Source organism: Ambystoma mexicanum, chromosome 3p (genome assembly GCF_040938575.1).
Source record: "Ambystoma mexicanum isolate Mex_15411 chromosome 3p, UKY_AmexF1_1, whole genome shotgun sequence".
Taxonomy (NCBI): Eukaryota; Metazoa; Chordata; class Amphibia; order Caudata; family Ambystomatidae; genus Ambystoma; species Ambystoma mexicanum.
Window position 1 is genome coordinate 738,882,871 of NC_090925.1, and position 21,908 is coordinate 738,904,778.

General features: G+C 45.7%; 1 protein-coding gene across 2 annotated transcripts in view; it reads left to right on the forward strand.

Moving 5' to 3' along the window:
• Nucleotides 1-21,908, forward strand: part of SRCAP (Snf2 related CREBBP activator protein) — a 2,075,623-nt gene that overhangs the window by 1,607,274 nt on the left and 446,441 nt on the right. For both annotated transcript variants that reach the window (XM_069651627.1, XM_069651629.1), the window contains one exon: nucleotides 19,547-19,716. In XM_069651627.1, the coding sequence (XP_069507728.1) occupies nucleotides 19,547-19,716 (170 nt within the window). The remainder of the gene's footprint in view (nucleotides 1-19,546; nucleotides 19,717-21,908) is intronic.

The window sequence follows — 21,908 nt, forward strand, 5'->3', positions numbered from 1 at the left end:
GCGCTGGGGCACGGCCCTGGGAGCCTGCGCTCACCTTACTCTGCCCACCGGACTGACCCAGCACGGCCACTGGTCTCCATCACCAGACCCATGAAAAAAGTGACAGTGGCTGCTTTTGCCTCCACATACTCTCCTCCTCCCATTCCTACAGCTGACTCCCAACCTGACACAGCCCTCGCTAAACTCAAACTCTCTATCTCCAACACTCTTTTGATACTCTTGCCCTGTCATGGGGGTCCGACTGAAGCCTTCCAAAAAGTGCAACTGTTGGTACGACTCCGATCTGGCTGCCCTTAAACGCAAGTGTGGGGCAGCTGAGTGGAAATGGCATTCGTCGGGCGGACCAAACCTGGCCTGCTGCCTCCTTCAAAGGAAATATCGACTCTGCATCAGCTCCAAGAAAAGAGTATTTAAGCCTGAATCTCCACGGCATCAAGCAAAACGGCCAAACCTTGCAAACTTTGTAGGGAACTGGCCAGTCCTGCAGCAGCCTCTTCTTCTGTCACACCCACCCTGGACCTTTGCTCGGCCGTGGCTGCACACTTCATCACAAAAACCCAAGACGTCCTTTCCTCACTCTCTTCCACACCGCAGCATACACCAACACCAGAGCCTCCCTTGGCTACCCCTCCACTTCCCCTCTCTCACCTGTCACACCAAATGAGGTCGCCAGACAAGTCCGCTCTAAGAAGGCTTCATCTAAACAGATGGACCCCTGCCCTTTCAAAACCATTAAGAATATATTGACTCCCCCGCCCCAGCTGTGGTTGATTTTCTGCAATCTTTCCTTTTCCACTGGAGTTTTCCCAACTGCTCTTAAACACTCCCTTGTGTACCCTCTTCTCAAGAAACCCCCTGCCGACCCCTCCATTCCAGCAAGCTACCACCCTATCTCCATCACTCCTTTCCTTGGCAAACTCCTGTAGAAGTTGGCTATCTCTCAGCTGACCCTCACTGAATCTATTGGTTGCTTCCACGACCATGTGTCTGGCTTTAGAGCATCCAGAGGCACAGAAACTGTTGTTCTGAACCCCCGTGAAGACCTGCTCACAAACCTTGACACTAACACTCCCTCTGTCCTCATTCTCCTTGACCTCTCCTCTGCCTTTGACACAGTTAACCACAACATCCTGATTGCACGTCTCTGTGACACCCTGGGAATCACAGGTCAGGCTCTGACGTGATTAACCTCCTTTCTCTCAGATCGCGCATCCCAGGTGGAACTCTGAGCCTTTCTCTTCACTATCTCTCTTTCAATCTGTGCCGTTCCCCAGGGATCTAAACTATCCCCCTAGTTCTTCAGCGTCTATATGGCTGCCTTGGCACATTTGATTGCCACTTAGACCTCTAACTTCGTGTTAGGTGGATGACTCACAACTATCTTTCAGGCTACCCACAGCCGACGACGCCTCCTCCTCGCTCATATCTGACTGTCCCCTATTCAGTCATGGTGTGCTGCAAACGACCTTTGCCTCAATGCCAGTAAGACGTGAGTTTGTTCGCTTTCTGACCCCTGCTCCCGCTTTCCCACTTTGACTCTGGCCAGCCTCCCTTGGCCCTGCGCCCGCACCCACCTGCGAGGCTAAAAATCTTGGTCATCGTCGACTCCACTCTCTCCTTCTCCTCACATTTCGGAAATCTCTAAAAAGTCTAACCATCAGCTACACCTTCTCTGAGGTACTCTATCTTTTCTCACTTTCCCTTAGCTTCTCACTGTCTCCAGAGCCCTGGTTCTCTCTAGGCTGGACTACTGCAACAGCCTCTTCCTCGACCTCCCTGCTTCTGCTCTGTGCCCTCTGCAACTAGTCCAGAACAGAACCGCAAGACTTATCCTTGGCCTCAAGCCCAGTGACTGCATCTCTCCAGCGCTGAAATCCCTCCACTGGCTCCCTGTGACTGCAAGGATCAAGTTCAAGACCCTCTGCATTTCCCAGAAGTCTTTCTGGTGCCTGGGACCTACCTATCTGCAACAATGTCTACCTAAATAATGTCCCTCCCGAGCACTCCGCTCATCTACCTCCAACCTTCTGCGAGTGAGCCGGTTCTCCAAGCAGAGATTTGGAGGGAGATCTTTATCCTCCGCAGGGGCCTCCCTCTGAAATAGTCTCCCTGCCGCCATCCGTCTTGAGCCTGATCGCCTTAAGTTCCGAAGACTCCTAAAGACTTTCCTTTTCTCCTCTTCCTTCTCTCTCCTGCTACCCTGCTAACCTATCCCTCTGCTCTTTCCCATTATCCCTCCTTTTTCCGTACAGCTTGCTGACTGGCCACCTGATGCACTTGAGCAATGACCTAAGAGAGTGCTCTCTCTGCACTTACCACAGTCTCCACCGATTGGGTGCACTTGGACCCCTAGCCCCAGGACTTGTCCCCCTCCACTTCCCCCGCCCCTGGAACTGTCTGTGCACTTGCGCGATCCAAATGCACCTTGCTTGAAGATAGTCTGTTCCCCCTGTCTTCACTCCTAATTGCACTTCGAAAAACTGCAGTATAGTTGTTGAACCCATTTGCTGTTGTCTCAACTGTTCATTGTATTATTTGCACTTACTCTGCCTGGGCAGACTATTATCGTTCAGCATTTCAAGGGCTCTGAATGACTGTTTTTTTCCACATGTTCCCACGCTCCTTGAGCGCTTTGAAACACTTGCTGTGTTTATTGGTGCTTTACAAATAAGCATTACCATACCAATGTACACCCCTGTCATAGCCCCAAGTGAACCTTAATAGATTGAGAAAGAGCCCCTTCCTTGTTTAAACAAATTCTCAATGTAGAATTATGGTGCAGTGCAGCAATTGGCTGTACCGGCTTTCGAGGCACCTCAAGCTTAAGAAGTGTGTCCCAAAGTCACGCCACACAATCAAAAGCTGAAGTCAACTCCAGGGAGGCCATATAAATATTGCTCCCCTGCAAGGACTTAGCACTAAGCAGCAAATGTTTAGCTATGGTAGCATTAAGAGGCGTGTCCATCTGTGGGCAGAATCCCACCTGGAAGCGGGAAAGGATGTTTGGTTTGGCTAGGTAGATGTTAATATCTCTAAGCAGCAAAATAGAGAAAACCTTAGAGGATGAATCGATCAGGGCACTCGGCCGATAGTTGGCCGGATCCTTAGGGACTCTGTTCCTATATATGGTTCCTATATATGGGGATAATAATGGACTGAGTCCACAAGGTCGGGACTATATGTGTGGAATATGACGTCAAAATGGGGTTTGAGGAAATGGGCACAGGCAGTTGGGTTCATTTTCAGCAACAAAGGAGGAAGTCTGTCTGGGACGGTTTCAGTCTATTTATAGCCCAAATGATGTCTCCAATAGCCCAAGGGCAAGGTCCATTGTCCACTGAGCATCAGGTGGAGATTTCAGGCGAGAAGAGATGTTAAAGTTTTCCATGGAAAAACAAGACTCCCAGATCTCTTCTTGTATAGCTTCACCAGCCGTTGTAACAAAACCGTCGCTTTTTAGATTGTCGACCAAAATTGTCTGGCGTTGCCATCTTGAAGAGTCCTCAAGATATACTGGTTGTCCTTTAAGTGGAGTTCATATCTCAAGTGCTTCACAAGATGTCTGTGCTTTTGGGCCTCCTGCTTTTTGAGGATGTTAAACTCCTCTCTCGAAAATTACCCTCCGCCCAAACGTTTTGATAGCCAGTCTTATAGCCCTTTTAGATTCCTTAATTCTCTGATCAAGCGCATGGGAGGTAAGATGATTTCAACCATTGTTTGGCTTCAAACGTTACCCTCTTGATTACCTCAATAATACATAGGTCCAAAGGTTTGTAACCCATTCCAAGAGAGGTCCCACCCATACCAAAAACCTCAGACCGCCCACCATGTGATTGTCATCGAAGAGATATTTGATGCATTTTTTTATACATATTCCCATCCCAATGGCAGGTTAAGCTATTACTGTCAGATCTTACAGGAACCAGCATAGGACAGGCCTCATGCCTAGCTGCAAATTCTTTCAAAGTAAAATGTATCATCAAATGGTCACTGGACCCCGAATCATAAAAGGGCAGATTGGAGCACCTACATTAAGCAGGTAGATACGAAAAAATTGTCTATCATGACTTGGATTGGCCCCTAAGCCAGGTGAAAAGAGGAGCATGGTCAATCATTTTGACCTCCAATTGATGGATATCCCAGCTAGAGATCAAGATATCTCACGCCATGCCATGCAGAAGGTTTTTTGTTGTGGCCAGGTACGGTATACAAGAGCGCAGATTAGCATCCTGACTCTTGGAACAATGTGCATTAAATTCCCCTGCCATGATTATAGCATGTTCATAACAAGCTAGGAGTTGAATATGTGGGCTAAGAGGGAGTGGAAGAAGGAGATTGACTGTTTTGCTGGATTCCAATTGTTATTAACGAGCAGGACATTGCCAATACCCTCCAGAAAGCAGGCGTGTACCGTATATATACCCTCCCTCACATACCACATAGAAGGGATAATTGCAGCTTGGTGTCAAAGGGCAGTTAACATACCTCCACTGGGTCTGCCCTTTGCCACACACATTGCCAGACAGAAGAAAGTGGAGTATCCCTCCAACCCGTACACATCGTCTCTTGTAGAAACAGTATGCTAAAGTTCTATGTCTCAGAGGAGCGCTGCCACTCATGCCAGAAGTTATAAAAGCATACTTTGGCTGAGCCGCGCCCCATGGTACAGGAGGTTCTCCAGCATGGGGTCTGGCATGGATTCACATGCTCATGAATATTTGAAAGATCGGCGTAAATGTCTGGAAGAGTGGCTGCAGGCCAAGGCCTCTGCACCGGGTGGTTCCCAGGAGCATGCCTCTCCTGGATCCGGGAAAGCTGAGCAGACTTCGAAGTCCTTTGATGGCGCCCCTCCCAAGAGCAGTAAAGTGAAATTGACTTTACTTACATTTTTTAACTTTCTAGACCCAGCACATACTATCTTACAATAGTTCTCAAGTGCTCCAAGTGTGGTGTTGGGGTGTTACTACGCACCTCGTATGCTGGTGGACTTTATTTTGCAAACGCTTTGAAGACACTGAGGCTGTAAGGGAAAGAGGAAGCGCCCTGTAACTGCACAGGCGAAACGCTGCATTCCCACAGACTCAAATTCCCAAAGTAATTATTCAACCAACTAAACGTTGTTACTACATATAATTCAAGGGAGGAACAAGAATTGTGGGCTGGACTACTACGGTGAGCTGGCTTGAAGCCTGGTGGGCTGGACTTGAGCCGTATTGGTGAAAAGTAACCCTACAGTGTAATCCCTGTCTACTGACATGCCCCCCTTTTTGTATTTGTCATAGATTCACAGCAAAATAATACCTTTCCTGTCCTCATCCGCATTCTTGATTTACTGGACAAGGGTCATAACTTGACTCATTTAGAACTACGGGACATTAAATATAGTATCCAGGAAATCATGACAAAATTAAACAGATTGGATGGGTATATTATGGCTACAGACGGTCACACACGTGAGCGTTGCATGGGAACATTGACAAAAATAAAAAACACCCACGAGCAAGGGACGCAGTGGAGTCTGACTCCAACAGTTAGCCAAGAGCAGGAACTGTCGATACAAAAGTCAGTGACAAATGAAGTATTGGATAATGTAATAAATGCAGTTGGTATAACTAACACCAACCTCGATGACTTAAAAAAACCTTATCAAATCCAATGTTGTGAACCAGGTAATAAAAGGGATGAGTTGCTTGATAGCCCAACAGCACTAACAAATATTATCGAACAGCAATCCAACGTGGAACTTCTGGCAGAATCTCTGCAGGTGAACCCATGCTCTCTATCTAGATGTTGTCGTAAAATACAACCACGCGCTATCAAACCTGCAGAAAAAGAGACGATCCGCTAACGAAAAATCTAAAATCTTTAAAAAAAAAACTTGAATACTGTTAATGGGAATGCCATCAACCCAGATGCCCAAACTGACAAGGATGACGATATTATTGACGTTGCCCCACTTTCTAAAGAAAGTCAGTTACATCTATGTACGGAAGGGGGTGGTGTAAAAGGTGATACTGCTGATCAGAAATTGGCATTGGTGACCGTAGAGCATTCCATTAAGTCTGCATGTAACGGGGTTTCTCAGAATCCTCGTGTTCAGAACTCTAGTGTAACTTAAAAAAAAAAATACTTTAGTAGCCAATGTTGGTAAAGAGAACACGAAAACACAGAATGTACTCCTAAATTATTTGCCAAGTGATGGGAGGAAGTGCACCACCACTACTAAATTTGATGTCGAGAGTGAAAACAAACTATTCCAACTGTAACACTGTCATCAATGCCAACGCTCAAACTAATTTGTACTCTGAAATATGTTCCTAACTTTGCAGATGTTACTAACTTCAGCGAACCTATTAAGATCGGTCGGGGAAATGCAAGTTATTTATCCATTCCGATGATCGGAATGTGTATGCTCTGGGAAATACAATTCACTTAGGGAATAGCATTACTGTCCCAGCAGAAGAAAATGAGAGTACATGTGGCCTTACTATTCCATCTAATGGAATCAGCAAAGTCAAGTTGACGCCACAAGGGGATAGAGTTGTATGTGGTGAACTCGAAAAAGCATTAAACAACGGTACCCTGACGCTGGAAACGTTAACAAATTTATTAAAATTTTCAAAACGTACCACAACACCATCTGAAGGTTTGTCTACTGGTAAAATCTTGAGTAAATCCAACGTAGTACAGGCCTCAAACCAAGATTCATCAGTCTCTAAGCTCTTTTTCCAACTGTGAATATGCAAAAAACCATAAATAAACCAAATCCTACTGGATTTACAGGTAACCAAGTATAACCTAATTACCAAGAGTGTCAGCGAAGACTTGTTCCAACACAGGGACTTAACATTATGGGGCTGTAAGGTTGTAAAGATATTTTAGGACAGTGAGAATAAATAGGAAGTATTTGTTGGATCTAATATATAGAATTCCATCTTTGAGGATATTAACTTCCAATGATTTTGGTAAAATTGCATTCGCTCCCCACAATTATAGGATCACATGCCATCTATTTTCTGAACACGTTTGTACATTTTCCTTGATTCCATTATTGGATTACCTGACTCTAAAAGTTGAACCTGTTCTATAATACTCTTTGGACATGTTTATATAATGTGAAAAGTCAACTTAACTCCATACAGTGAAAGATGATAGTCCGTACTTAACCTTTCTGCTGCCATCCCCAACTGCATCATCCGACATGAATGTGGACTGAAATGGAGAGACCTTGTTAATTATAGTTAAAATCACTAATCCTTCAACTAACTCATTATATCAGGATTCAAGCCTTATGTTTAAGGGCTCTAGCTCGAGCTCAATTATCACATACGGTGCAAGTATGAAAAAAATTCTCGATCAATTGGGTGTCGATCTTAATGATTTACATATGCGTCCAGGCTATGTTAAAAAAAAAAATAATAAGCTTTTTGAGAAAGACTGGGTACCATTGAAGTACTATCAAAGTTTAAGACCTATAAATAAAACGCAAAATACTCACAGAAAAGTAATGATTGCTGTTTATATCTATCTTTCCCTGTAGCAATGCACAAATGGATTATGAGATTCTAATTCTATCAGATTCATACTCTCGAAAGAATTAAACATTGGGGCCAAACAAAAGCCATGATGTCAAGTATGAAGTGTCGATTTCACATTTGTAACTAATATGAAGAGACGTTAAAACATCTTATCTTGGAGTGTCGGTGTTTCAAAAATGCAAGTGCAATCTTTCTGATGCAATTTGTTATCAATTTTGTTGATTGTATGGAGAATTTATGGTATAGAATGATGCTGGGGCAGGGGAAAGCATTAATGTTTGCCTTGGTAGCATTCGTAAAGGTTGTAGAAGATGAATTACTACTATTGTAAAAACATGAACTTGAAGAAAGTGTAGTAGTTAAAATTTTAAATCGATTTGCAAAAATATGGATTATGAACAATAATATTTAAGAGATTGTAAAGGTTTATATTTTGTAACCAAATACAAATAAAAAAAATAATAAAATAGTGTGCTGTAGTGGTTACTGAGTATCCCCTTTGTCTAGTTTCTCATGTAACATTTTTATGTTGCCCTTTCTACAATGAATGGCTTTTGGCAGTGGTTTACTTTTTCCTACCATTGTGTGTTTTTACCGCGGGCTGCAATTGCAGCTGCAGTAAGACACCCATGGGTGCCCATTTTGTCAAAATGGCCCCGGTCTTCTTTTTTCGCCATTTCTTGTTGGAAAAGTCCTTGAGATTTACTCTGCGTGCCAAACCAAGTTTGCTCCCTTTGTTGGTTTTGTCTTTGGCGGGATTCACTGGTGAAGCATGCCTCTGGCTCCAGCCTGTCTGGCAGGGGCATTGAGGGTGCTGTGTAACACATGAAAAGATGATGCCTATGGAGTTTTCTTAAAACACCATAATCAAAGAACACAAGACAGAAAACAAACAGAATTAAAAGTACAAAGTCCAAAAGGTCAGCAAAAGAGCTGGGGGTCTCTAAAGTAGAGAGGAATTAGCACATTTATGAGAATTCTTCCTAAAAGTCAAAAAAGAATTTTGACTTTTCACAACTTCCAGAAATACAAACCAGCAAAGGAAAATAAGAGATCACAAAATAAAATACAAATGAGAGCTAAAGCAAAACATTGCAAATATACACCCAAAAATTATAAATAAGACCAAATATACATAGCAAACAGGACAAAAAAATCTCTTAGCAATACCAATTGATAAAACCAGATGAATAAAAAAGTTCCCATCTTCTGACACCCAGTTAATATCATATTGGTGCAATAAAAAAAATATAAGCATCATGAAACATTTATGTTAATCGCCCACACCTATAGACCACTCCCTTACTCAATCGAATGCAATTTAATTCTTATAGCTATCTAATCAAATTTAGTTTTTTCAATCGCCTTACCACTTCAAACATTAGGAAAACTTCATTCCCCGAGGCTAGTCTCAGCCAAAAACCGTCAGTTTCTAGAAACCACTTATTATGTACGAATCTTTGTAAGCTTTGTACCCTCCTATCTCACTTCCCGGGATACACAAACAAGTGTTTTAAGGGCTGTTTTTCAGCCCTATCACATTTTTGGCAGATATTAGTGGGAGTCTCTATACCATCTGTAATGTGTTGTATTGTAAAATCTAATGACGGGGACAATAGAGATTTTACAGATTATGATTACTATTTTTTTTCATTTGCGATCCCAGATTCAGAATATTGGCCTCCAAGCTTGAAATTAGCAGCCCTTTTGTTTGGAATGCTCTAACCTGGGAGCCCAGATAGGTAACCCCCTTTACAATTTGAATTATTTGGTCGTTCAAATGCCAGATTATGGTTTGGTGACCCTTAAAGGATGTTTAAACATCACGATTTTCAACTTCTCTGGATTTATTTTACGATAATTCAAGAGCGCATATTCTTGAAGTGCATCAAGAAGCCGCTGCAGACCAATCTGTTTGGTCCAGTATCACGATATCATCTGCATATGCCAACCAGTTTATTTTAATAGTACCTATTTTTGGGTTCTCGAAGGATGACTCTTGTAACCACAAAGCCACGTCTGAAAGATATAAATTGAACAGAAATGGGCCACCAAACACCCCTGTCAAACTCCTCTTTTGAAGGGATTGTGTCCTCCGAAGTATTCCTCATCTTAGATATCTCCTTCCAGCTCTGCTGGCCTTGGAACATTTTTTCTCTAGAGGGCGCTGCGCGTCGACGACCTCCGAGTCGATGTCCCTAGACAGCCGCCGTATCGACGTCGACGTCATCCTGCCTATAAAGGCAGCGCGCAGCGTCCGTTGCTCAGTTCCGTTTTTCCGCGCTTACTCAGTGCCTCGGAATACCGTTGCTCAGTTCTTAGTCAGATTAATCCTATTTACCTCGAGTTATTCGATCCGTACTCGATGGCTTCCTCGTCGGAACCGACAACTCCTCGATCCGGCTTCAAGAAATGTCGAGATTGTGGGAAAAAGATGTCGTTGACCGATCCTCACAGAGTTTGTCTGTGGTGTTTGGGAGCTGAACACCATTGTTCGGAATGCGAGGACTGTATGTCCATGACAGCTAAGGCCCTGAAGGAGCGTAGGGGGAAGCTGGAGAAAGGTAAGACTTTTAAAGCTTCTTCTTCGTCGACGAAGTCGAGACATTCGTCTCCTCGTCACCATTCGCGCTCCAGGTCTCGGAGTGGGTCTCATCACTCCTCAAGATCGAAGCACTCGAAGAGGAGACGTCGAAGATCCCCTTCTCCGTCTTCCTCTTCCTCTGTTTCGCCAGAAAGCATCCCTTGCCCCACGAAACATGGTTCCCGGGCTGAATGGGAGGAATTCCGAAAAAATATGATCGTCTTCGAGAAAGCGGCCTCGACCCCCTCGAAGACTGCCGAGAGCGATGCTCTGGTCGAAAGACCCAAAGGTCAAAAACGCCGCGAGTCGCAGTACCCGGCGAAGGAAACCTCTCGAGCGCGTCTCGAACCCTCGAGTAGGACTATGACCTCCAAACCTTCCTCGAAGGTTCCGTCGACGCCGTCGACGAGGGTTCCGTCGAGGTCGATGTCTTCGACGCCGTTGTCGAAGGGACCTTCGACACACGGGTCTGTCGACTCGACGCCAGCTTCGACACCGGCTTCGACGCCAAGAAAAGTCACGGTTACCACACATCCAGTGACTATCCCCAGGTCCTCGACGTCGATGGCTTCGAGATTGTCGAGTAGAATTCCAATTCTGTCAAGTCTTCGAGGCCTCCGCCTTTGTTTTCGACGCCATGCTCGAAGCCTTCGACGTCGGCGTCGACGACATCGACGTTTTCGAGGCCGATAATGACAAGTTCGGCACCCTCTGCCTTGGAAATGGGATTTACTCCCTTTATGCGTTCAGAACAATTGAAAACTATATCCTCAATTTTGGAAGAGGGTGAATTGTCTGAACAGGAAGACACATTTGAGTTACAGGGACCTGTAACCCCGATTAGAGAGGAGTTTTCCTCTGAAGAGCGCAGGTTAAAGGATCTTCATGATTCCTTACATGAGGCAAGTGGGTTAGACACTTCCCCTGAGGTGGAGTTTGCTAAGCTAGACCCGGGGGAGCATGCTGAAACCCCCTACAGAGCCTTAATGGCCAGGATCACAGAGTTCATGGGGTGGTCTGCACCTTCACAATCTTTCCAACAAGATGACCTCACGGATATTCTTGACAAAGGCCCACAGGAGGATCCTGTGGTGCCTTTTCATAAAGCTCTTCAGAGAAAGATCATGACAAACTGGGAAACCCCAGATGTAGTACCAGCAGTAAATAAAAAACTGTCTACAAAGTACAGGGTATCTTCTACAGACCCAGAGTTTTTGTCTAAACACCCATCCCCAGAAAGTCTGGTGGTACAGGCAGCATCCTCTACCGATGTCAAGACGGCTTATCCTACCGTCCCACAGGACAGGGACGATAAAAAATATGATGCTATGGCAAAGAAAGTCTTTTCAGCATGTAGCATGGCGTTAAAATCTGTTAATGCTACTTGCACCCTTGCTAGGTTCAGCCATACACTTTGGGAGTGTGCTTCTACAGCGGCTGACTGCATCCCGGAGGGAGAAGAAAGGGATGCGTTCCTGAATATTATACAGGACGGTAAAGACGCTATGTGCGAATCCCTCCAGACGGGCATTGATTTGGCTGACAGTATCAGCAGAGCAATGGCGGCAAGTACATCAACCAGGAGATTCGCTTGGTTTAGAAAGTCTGGTTTTGCCCCAGATGTGCAAGCCAGGCTCTTGAACTTGCCATTCGATGGCTCTTCTTTGTTCGGGAAAAAGGCGGATGACAGTTTAGAGAAACTGCAAACTTCAAAAGCAGCAGCAAAATCCCTAGGAGCTGCAATCCGTCAGACTCCTTTTCGTCCCACAGGAACCTCTGCGAGGGGCAAGTCCTTTCGCTTCTACTCCGCATTCGGAAGAGGTAGAGGACGACCGAGGTGGACGGGGTAGATATTCAAAAGCCGCAGCAACAGCAGGTACCTCTTTACCATCGGCATCTGCATCAGCCGCCCCAAAACCACTCTGAGGACTTCCCTCACAGGACACCTGTAGGAGGCAGGTTGACTCAACATCTGGCGGTATGGCAGGCTATCACGTCAGATGCTTGGGCATTGGAAACAGTTGCCCAAGGTTACTGCCTGCCTTTCCCACGTATACCTCAGAGTCATCCACCGGGGATCAGCTCTCAGAAAGCTCCAGATCCGCTCCTCTTGCAGGAAATTTGGGACCTGCTAGAGAAAGGTGCCATAGAACCGGTACCTGTAGCGGAGAGGAACAAGGGCTGGTACTCCCCTTACTTTCTCATTCCAAAGAAAGACGGAGGTCTGAGACCCATCTTGGACTTGCGAGAATTGAACAAATTCCTCAGAAAAGACAAATTCAAGATGGTCACTCTTTCTCAGATCCTCCAGGCCCTTCAGTTCCAGGACTGGTTGGTATCTCTGGACCTTCAGGACGCTTATTTCCATGTGCCTATCCACCTCAAACGCAGGAAATACCTGAGGTTCGCAATTGGCAACTCTCACTATCAATTTCGAGTGCTGCCATTTGGGCTGACCTCCGCCCCGAGGGTCTTCACCAAGTTAATGTCGGTAGTGGCTGCAAGTCTAATGAGGGAAGGGATTCACGTCTACCCCTACCTGGACGATTGGTTGATCAGGGCTGTTTCTCCGGAACAAGCTCAGATCCAGCTAAATCACGTGTGCCACTTCCTTCACAGACTGGGCTTCTCCCTCAATTTAAAGAAGTCACAAATGATACCATCGCAGAGACTCCAGTTCATAGGAGCGATCCTGGATACTTCCCTGGGAAAAGCCTCGCCACCAGAGGTGAGGGCGCAAGATATTCTACAGATGGTTACCAAGTTCCAGCATGCCCAACGTCTCCCAGCCTTCGACTTTTTGAGGTTGCTAGGCCTCATGGCATCCTGCATTTTCCTAGTGCCAGAGGCTCGCCTGAGAATGAGATCCCTCCAGTGGGCACTGAGGACTCAGTGGTCACAATTCTCAGGGAGAATGACAGATCTTCTTCAGGTTCCCGGCAGGGTGGCTCGAGACCTTCAGTGGTGGGCCTGTCAGGAGAACATTCTGAAAGGAGAACAGTTTTGGCAACCCTGGCCGGAGATAACAGTAGTCACGGATGCCTCACTCACGGGGTGGGGAGCCCACGCCAACGACTTGACCATCAGCGGTCGTTGGTCTCCATCGGAGTCCAGACTACACATCAACCTGTTAGAGCTGAGAGCCATCAGACTTGCGCTGAAGGCGTTCCTGCCAGCTGTACAAGGGAAGAACGTCCTGATAATGACGGACAACACGGTGGCCATGCATTACCTCAACAAAAGAGGAGGCGTAGGATCACTACCCCTGTGCAGAGAGGCGATGCAGCTCTGGTTTTGGGCAATCCAAGAAGGAATCTCTCTATCGGCAGTTCACCTAGCCGGAGAGAAGAACTTGACAGCGGACGCTCTGAGCAGGCAGAACACAGTCTCCCACGAGTGGGAGCTAGCTCAGGAAGTCCTTCAAGAGATCTTCGCCCTTTGGGGAACCCCTCAGGTAGATCTGTTCGTCACCAGCCTAAACAGGAAATGCGACCTGTTCTGCTCAAGGGAATTTCCCCCGAGAGGAGCTCTGGGAGACGCGTTCATAGTGGACTGGGAGTTTCCGCTTCTGTACGCGTTCCCACCGGTCCCTGTCATTCCTCAAATGATCAGGAGGTTGAGAAGATTCCGGCGAACCATGATCCTAATTGCCCCGGATTGGGCCAGGAGAACGTGGTACCCGGACCTTCTAGACTTGTCCATCTGCCCTCCAATTCGACTTCCACTCAGAGAGAACCTACTCTCACAGAAGGGAGGTCAGGTTCTCCATCCAGACATCAAAACCCTCAACCTTCACGCTTGGCTTCTGAAAGGCTGAGGTACAAGGATTGGGACCTCCATGATGATGTTATGGAGGTGTTGCTTTCGGCAAGGAGGCCAGCAACAAAGTCTTTATACCGCTGCCGTTGGAACAGATTTTGCAGCTGGTGTAGAGAACAGAATATCGACCCTTTTTCATGTGGTACACCAATGGTTTTGTCCTTCCTACTATATTTGGCAAATTCAGGCCTTCAAGTTGGCACCATTAAGGGCTATCTCGCAGCGCTATCCATCTTTAAGCGTACCTCGGAAGAACCATCCTATTTCAAATTACCCTTGGTAATACAGTTTCTAAAGGGGTTAACCAATGTTTATCCCCCAAGACCATTCCAAGTTCCCCTATGGGATTTAAACTTAGTACTAACTTTCCTGATGGGTACACCTTTCGAACCTCTCCATTCTTGTTCGTTAAGATTCCTTACCCTTAAGACTGTTTTATTAATAGCACTTACATCTGCTAGAAGGGTGAGCGAATTACAAGCTCTTTCTTGTAAACCCCCTCATACAATATTTCACAAAGACAAAGTTGTCCTGCAAGTGAAGCCTAATTTCCTCCCAAAGGTGGTTTCTGAATTCCATATCACTCAGAAGATTACCCTACCATCTTTCTATCCTCCTCCTCACCCGGGGAAAGAGGAAGAGAGGTTACACAGGCTAGACCCTAGGAGGGCTTTAAGTTTTTACATTAGTAGACTAGCCAGGATAAGACAGGCAGACCAGCTGTTTGTAGGTTACACAGGTCACAAGCTGGGGTTACCAATAACTAAGCAGACCATTTCCAGATGGATCACTCTAGCCATTCTGGAATGTTATAAACTGGCTGGGAAAGAGCCCCCTCAAAACCTTAGGGCTCATTCGACCAGAGGTATTGCAGCTTCATCGGCCCTCAAAAGAGGCGTGCCGGTTAAAGACATATGTGCGGCCGCTACATGGTCGTCTGTCCATACCTTTACACGTTTTTACTATCTGGATTCCTCCTCCAGTCAAGAGACTAGGTTTGGAAGAGCTGTACTGCATTCTATTCATCAATAGAAGACCGCGTGAAGTCAGTACTCCCTCCTCTGATAATAGAATACTGCTATGGGAGCCTATCTAAGATGAGGAATACGTCGGAGGACACAATCCCTTCGAAGAACAAGTTACTTCTTACCTTGTAACGTTCTTTCGATGGGATGTTCCTCCGACGTATTCCTCATCGACCCTCCCATCCATCCCCGCAGTTCTACTTCCCTTGTTGTTGCAGCTCACGCTCCTTCAGGGTGATTAGTTAGTCCAGAAAGTATTATTGTGGGCTACAAAACGGAACTGAGCAACGGACGCTGCGCGCTGCCTTTTTAGGCAGGATGACGTCGATGCGGCGGCTGTCGAGGGACATCGACTCGGAGGACGTCGACGCGCAGCGCCCTCTAGAGAAAAAAATTTTCCGAGGCCAGCAGAGCTGGAAGGAGATATTTAAGATGAGGAATACGTCAGAGGAACATCCCATCGAAAGAACGTTACAAGGTAAGAAGTAACTTGTTCTTCTATTTGGATGGTTTTAGATAATTTCCCAGATCAGCTCAATCTGACCTGAAGTTCTTGGTTGTGATGCTCTGACAATAGCCAGAAGATTATCTGGGAGACCGTGTTAACTTTCCTCAGAGGCGGTCCCTAGTAATGGTGTCAAAGGCTTGGGACAAGTCAAGCCAAGCACCAAACAAAGGAGTACCGCCCTTGGCAAAAGAACCACAACTAATAAAGCTGAGGACTAAGCCATTAGGAGAGGTTGAGAGGCCTCTTCTGGAGCCTGTCTGTTTCAGAAAAATGTCATGCGTTTCCACCCATCATTCCATATCCTGCAACACTAATCCGGCAAAGATCTTACCGTCCGCGTCCAAGAGTGAGATCGGGCGGTAGTTCGAAGCGGCCAGGCCATCTCTCCTCTTGTAAATCGGAAATCGATCTTCTCCAGCATTTCGGTATGTGTTGTGTTTCAACTATTCTGCCAAAAAGGATGTTGAAACCTGAGCACAAAGATCGGGAATTAGTTTGAGGATCTCATTACTACGACCATTTGGTCCTGGAAATCTAGACACAGATGATTTTTTTATTAAGGTAGTAACCTCTTCTAATGTTATGTTCAAGGACCATTTTGAATCTACAATAATGTTAGGATTAATTCAACCTGCAGCACCATATAATTTAGAACAATTGTCCACCCAGACTTGCTCCTGGATGACCCCATCCTGTGCTGTGTTAACAGGTCCCTCCATTGATCCAATGATTGACCAAAAGTTACGGGAGTTCTTTTGACAGACCGCCCGAAGCATCTGTTCTCTCTCTCTAGGCAATCTAAATGATTTGTGGGATCTGGACCAGTTCCTATATTTGTTGCTCACCAGTCTTACTTCCCTTTTGTAATCTTTAGTGTCTGTTTACCCTTTTTAGTTGTCTTATACCTCTCCTCCTATCTCTTTTTACTCCCATATCTGTGCATCAAACAGATGTTTGTGTTTTATAGCTCGAGTAGCGCTGGCTAGGTTGACATAGCTTCGATAATTCACCATCCGTCATGGGATTAGTGATATATCCCAATTCCTTAACCAGGGTACTTCCTCCTTTTTTGAACTTCACCACTCTATTTCCTGCATTATTCAACCAAAGATCTTGGGTAAAGCGGCTTTCCAGTTTACCCAGATTTACATTGAATATGGCTTCCAAAATTGCGTGATCACTTGGGGCCCCATTATTTACAGAGAAGTGGGCACACCTATTGAAAAGGCTCTTTGAAAGAAACGTGTAGTCAATTATTGAGAAACTTGCCTCCCTCATCCAGGTAGGGGCAGGAGGGATGTCCCCCCTGATATTCCCATTAAGCATTAATAAATCCCATCCCAGAAAGAAGTTACGCCACATGTCCCCATTGTTCATGGGAATTTTACACCTCATTGAGCCTGGAAGGCTGCCTTTTATGCATTGGGAGTTAAGATCTCCCGTTATCAATAGTTTGTCATAGGGAAATTGGGAGGTATAAAGGAGGAGTAGATCTGCGAGCTTCTGATGAAATCCCAACAGCTGGAACCTAAGAGGGTTCCAGTAGATGATTACTACGATCCAATTTAGGTTGTAACCTTCTAGCCCGGATACAACTCTTAAGAACGCTAACAACCAAGATACCCAGGACCCCATCAGAGAACAACACTGAGTGTGTTGAAAACTTTATTTCTACAAACGATACACAATCCCCTGCAGGGCGTCCCTTCCCATGAAGCTAATTGATGTAACGTTGAAAAACCATATAGCCCAAAGGGGGCCTTTAACCATGTCTCCTGGAAAAATATCCGATCAAATTTAACAAAAATATAGGCCCTTTTGCTTTCATCACAGAATGAATTATGCGGCCCTCGTGTTCCAGGCTAACACTTCAATCGTCCCCCTAGCCTAAAGTGGGTGGCTGCTCCGAAAATCCTAGTTTAAGAAAAATTTGGGAGACAATCTTTGGGGACCATGGCCCACACATTAGGTGAAGAGATAGATTTTTCACATTGTTATTCTTGTTTTGTGTTACATTATGATTAGCTACAAGCACATTGCCTGAATCTGGCGCGACTGGCAAGTCTAGGGATACTGAGTGGCCCCCCGTGTACCACTCAGATTCAGTTCTCAGTATGGCTTACATCCCCAGTCTTGACTTTAAACTCAGCTTAACGGTATCCGTTGCTGGAGAAAAAGGGAATCTAATGAAGTCTATGTCCGCTGAGGTGAAGAATTGTAAGTCCGGTATTCCTTTCATTAGCGAGAGAACCCTGCTTCGGATCAATGGGGCTTAGGTTTTATTTTGCAAAACAGTCCTTGAAATAAAAACCCTTAGACCCCTTTTCTGCAGTGGACACTGCGGTTTATTCACTTTCGGTTGGTCCAAGCTGGCTTTTAGACATGAGCAGTTTGGATGTACCAACGGATCCTGGACCCAAGGGTTTTCTGTATTTCCATAACTTCTACCTCAGTCCTTTACCCAAACCTAGTCGGGGTCCCCCGGGGGAGAAAGGGTAGGTCATTATTATTAATGGGCCGTGATGTCCACTAAGGGATAATAGGAGTGGATCCAGTGTGCGTCTCTTGTTCTTGGTGGCCTCCCAAGGGTACAGCCCCTAACGCTGTCTGTTCTTTGATTCTTACTTTCCTTCATAGGTGATACTTTGGTTTTACTAATATTTGCTGGGAAAGGTTTTTATCTAGACTTCATTGGAAGATTTAAAGTGCTCACATGCTCTGAGAACCTGTTTAACCTTTCCTTTCTGCGAATTCAGAATGTACAAAGTGCTATAGTGATAAATAAATGCAATTACTGTCCCAGTTGGTGAAGTCACCTCCGGGTGTAGAAAGTGTGTACGAAGCATCTCTAAAGAGTATCTACTAGCTTTGTGATAACTCTGAACAAGTATTTTAAAGTGTGTTTGGTTGCTGCATATATTGCCGTTTTTAAAGAATGCTTATTTAAAAATGACAGTTCAATAATTATTTTAACTAAAAACCTTGAGTGTAAGTGTTACTTGGATACTTGTATTTGTGGATTTCATTGCTACAGCTCTACAGCTCACATTTAACCCTCTTGAGAAGTCTGGCTGTTCAGTCACACTACCAACCTGTGTAGTACAGACCTATACCAATATATGGGTTATCTGATACCAAGAGAACAAGGGTTGTGTAGTCTCCCACAGGGTTACTACATCAATTCTTGCCTAACATCGGGTTACCAGTAGTGTCGCCTTACTGTTACCGCCACCCGATATCCCTGTGTTACCGGGATATTACGGGCACTTGCAACAGCGGTTAGTTCCCATTCCATGGTGTCCCATAGGATTCCATGGAATGGGAATCACTGAAGCACCAGCATGGTTGCCAGTGCTTCAGTGATTTTTTTCAGCCAGTAGGGACCTGAACTACCGGTAGGTCAGGCCTGCCGGTAGTTCACTACCCCTACCAGCAGACTCGGAGTAGCCTGGTCCGGAACAAATGCTGTTATTACCAGCTGTTTTACCTACATTTCTTCTGGACCCAGTTACTCATAATAAGGCCCCAAACTTTGACCTCTCTTCCACATACCTTGATTGGGTTTTGGCTAACTTCTCAGAGCCCCCTGTTCATCATGACTAGGGTCTCCTAAAATCTGCCACCATGCCAGATTCTAGGAATCCATCTGAAGTGTCTGTCTTGAGGCCTACATTTATATTGTACTTTTTATACATTCTCCCTAATTTGTATTGTGTGCTTTGTGCTTCATTGAATACTTCACCACTTTCACACTTTGCTAAATTAGGCCTTGCTGCTTAGTCACACGGCCCAGTTTGTTTGCTTAGACAGTAATGTCTCTTCCTGTTCACCAGGGTAGGGTGGCCTCTCATCTGTCCACAGGGGCAAGCCTGACAATCCATCTTAACATGTAATTCTCATTTCCTGTTGCTCTCTCCCTGCATTTCCTCTATTCGATCAATCCAAAACCCTGCTGTCCAATCTTTCCTGTATAAAAGCCTTAATATCCTCCAGTCCACGTCTTTCCAGATCCACCCCCAATGTTTCTGAGTACACCTTGTTCATGGCGTACCCTCTTCTGTTCCCTTTGCAGGGAAGCTGCAGACACTAGACCGATTGCTCCGTCAGCTGAAAGCAGGTAATCACCGGGTGCTGATTTTCACACAGATGACACGAATGTTGGATGTTTTGGAACAATTCTTAAACTATCATGGGCACATTTACCTGCGACTGGATGGATCCACAAGAGTGGAGCAAAGACAGGTATTTGCTTTCCTATTTGAGGATGTAACAATTTATGTTGAAGCCTTGTTGGAAAAGTACCACATCTCACTGTTTTTGTAAAACATTATTGGTTTTTCACATATGCTTACAGGTCAGCGGTGTACTCTACTGGGAAGGTAGATACCTGTGGGATAGTAGCACTACCTTCTCCTTTTGGGGCTTTAGCCTCATACTCGTTGACTGATTCCTCTTTGTCTTGGGGCTTTGCTTGCAGACCTTTCTCCTGGATCCACAACTCTCTGCATCTGAATAACTCCTTTACCTCTGCATTATTTGTTACATGAATACTTCAGCAGTGTCTTTTGCTGAATCTCCTCGGGTGCTGTAGATCATTTGCCAGCAGGTGCGCCAAGCCAGAAGCCTGCGGGACACCTTCATATTTCTGTGGGTTAATGAGTTGCTTTACGCGTTCCCTCGGTTTCCACTGATCCCCGGGGTCCTGCACGCTTTCAGGCAAGAGCAGTGCAAACAGATCCTAGTGGCCCCAGCATGGCCAAGATAATCCTGTTTCTCTGAACTCATTAGACTGTAGGATCCTCAGATCTGTCTGCCTCCTGTCTTCCAACTCCTCTCCCAGGACAATGGGCCGTCTGCACCACAAACCCACCTCTCTCAACTGGACGGCCTGGCTACTGCTTTCCTAGAATTCTGACAAGTTTCTATGCTGCAGGATTGCTGTAATGTTCTAGCAAAGTCTTGCACACTCTCCACAGTCTCTTGCCATCACCACACATGGAAGCATTTCATGATTTGGTATGCTGCCAATCAGGTTGCTCTCTCTCACTTTCTGACTCCACACATTTTATCATGTGGACTTTTGCATTCTTCACTTGGTCCATTTAGCAGCTATTTCCAGATTTACTTGTGTATCTGCTGCACCATTGCTGTGATCCCATAACCTTATCAAAGTATTCCTAAAAGGTCTTTTCCAGGCCTTCCTGCTAATGTGGAAACACGCCTGACTTGAGAATTGAATGTTCTTTCCGAACTCATGGGACCTCCTTTCGGGCTCTTGCACAAAGAAGGCATAAAGTTTCTCTTGGAAAACTGCTGTTTTGATCGCCATCAGTTCTGCCAGGATGGTTGTCGAGATCCAAGCTTTAAAATGGATTGTGTCCTCCCACGTATTCCTCATCTTTGATGTATTCCATCCAGCGTCACCTGATCCGGAATTAGTTTCACAGCAGAGGGCGCTGTGCTTCGTCTCATGGATCTTGTGTCCCTCAGCGGCCTCTGTCCGCTCTCGAGTATGAGCTAAACGTCGGTATTTCTGATGCTTGTTAGTCTGCTTAGAATCACATGCTGTGCATGTAATCGGTAACCGCAGAGTATTGCATCACGTCTTTCTAGGATCAAAAGGGGACGTCGACATGGGCGTGCCTATGAAACTATCCGTGACGTGTAGTGTATCCAAAATCCCTCACTCGTCGAGGTCGCTCAGATTGTTTTTTTTCCACCCAGCTAGTTGGTCGCCTTATGCGGAGATCCTCCTTATTGCAAAATTGTTTTATTTCCCAGTTTATTACTATTGTCCCCTCTTCGAGGATTACTTCCTAAACCACCGCCAAAGACAGCAAAGAACAGACTTCGATGGTGGATGCTTCGGTCGGCGCTGAAGTAGGGAGAATGGGGTCTGGGGGGTTTGCTATTCTTTTCACGAAAGTTTTTCCTTCTCCCTCTCTTTGCCCTTTTGGTTTTGTCGTCGCTCTCACACACCTGAGCTATGGACAGGACACCATTTAAATTTTGCCCTTCCTTTAAGGGAAAATACCCCTGGAAAGAGCAGCACCGTCAGTGCAATAAGTGTCTTCCCCTCAATCACGACGAGGCATCCTGTAAGCACTTCCTACTCCTGTGTCCTAAGACAATCAAGGAGCATTGAGTAAAGCAGTAGGCAGCCGCCAAAAGTGATGAGGAGCTAAGTGACAGCCATGGCTCTGATCCGGCTGCTATTGACCTCACATCGGAGTGTGTGTGCTCCACGACGTCCGTCCCCGGCCCCACCAGGCACAACAATAGTCCTGCTATGGGGAATGTACACCCTGGCGACAGGGACACACACGATACCCTTAGGACCAAACACACAACCCACAGTACCGCCTCGCCGGATTAGTCAAAGCGGCCCAAGGCGCAAACGGGTACGTCAATTTTCTCGACGGCACCTGCCGATT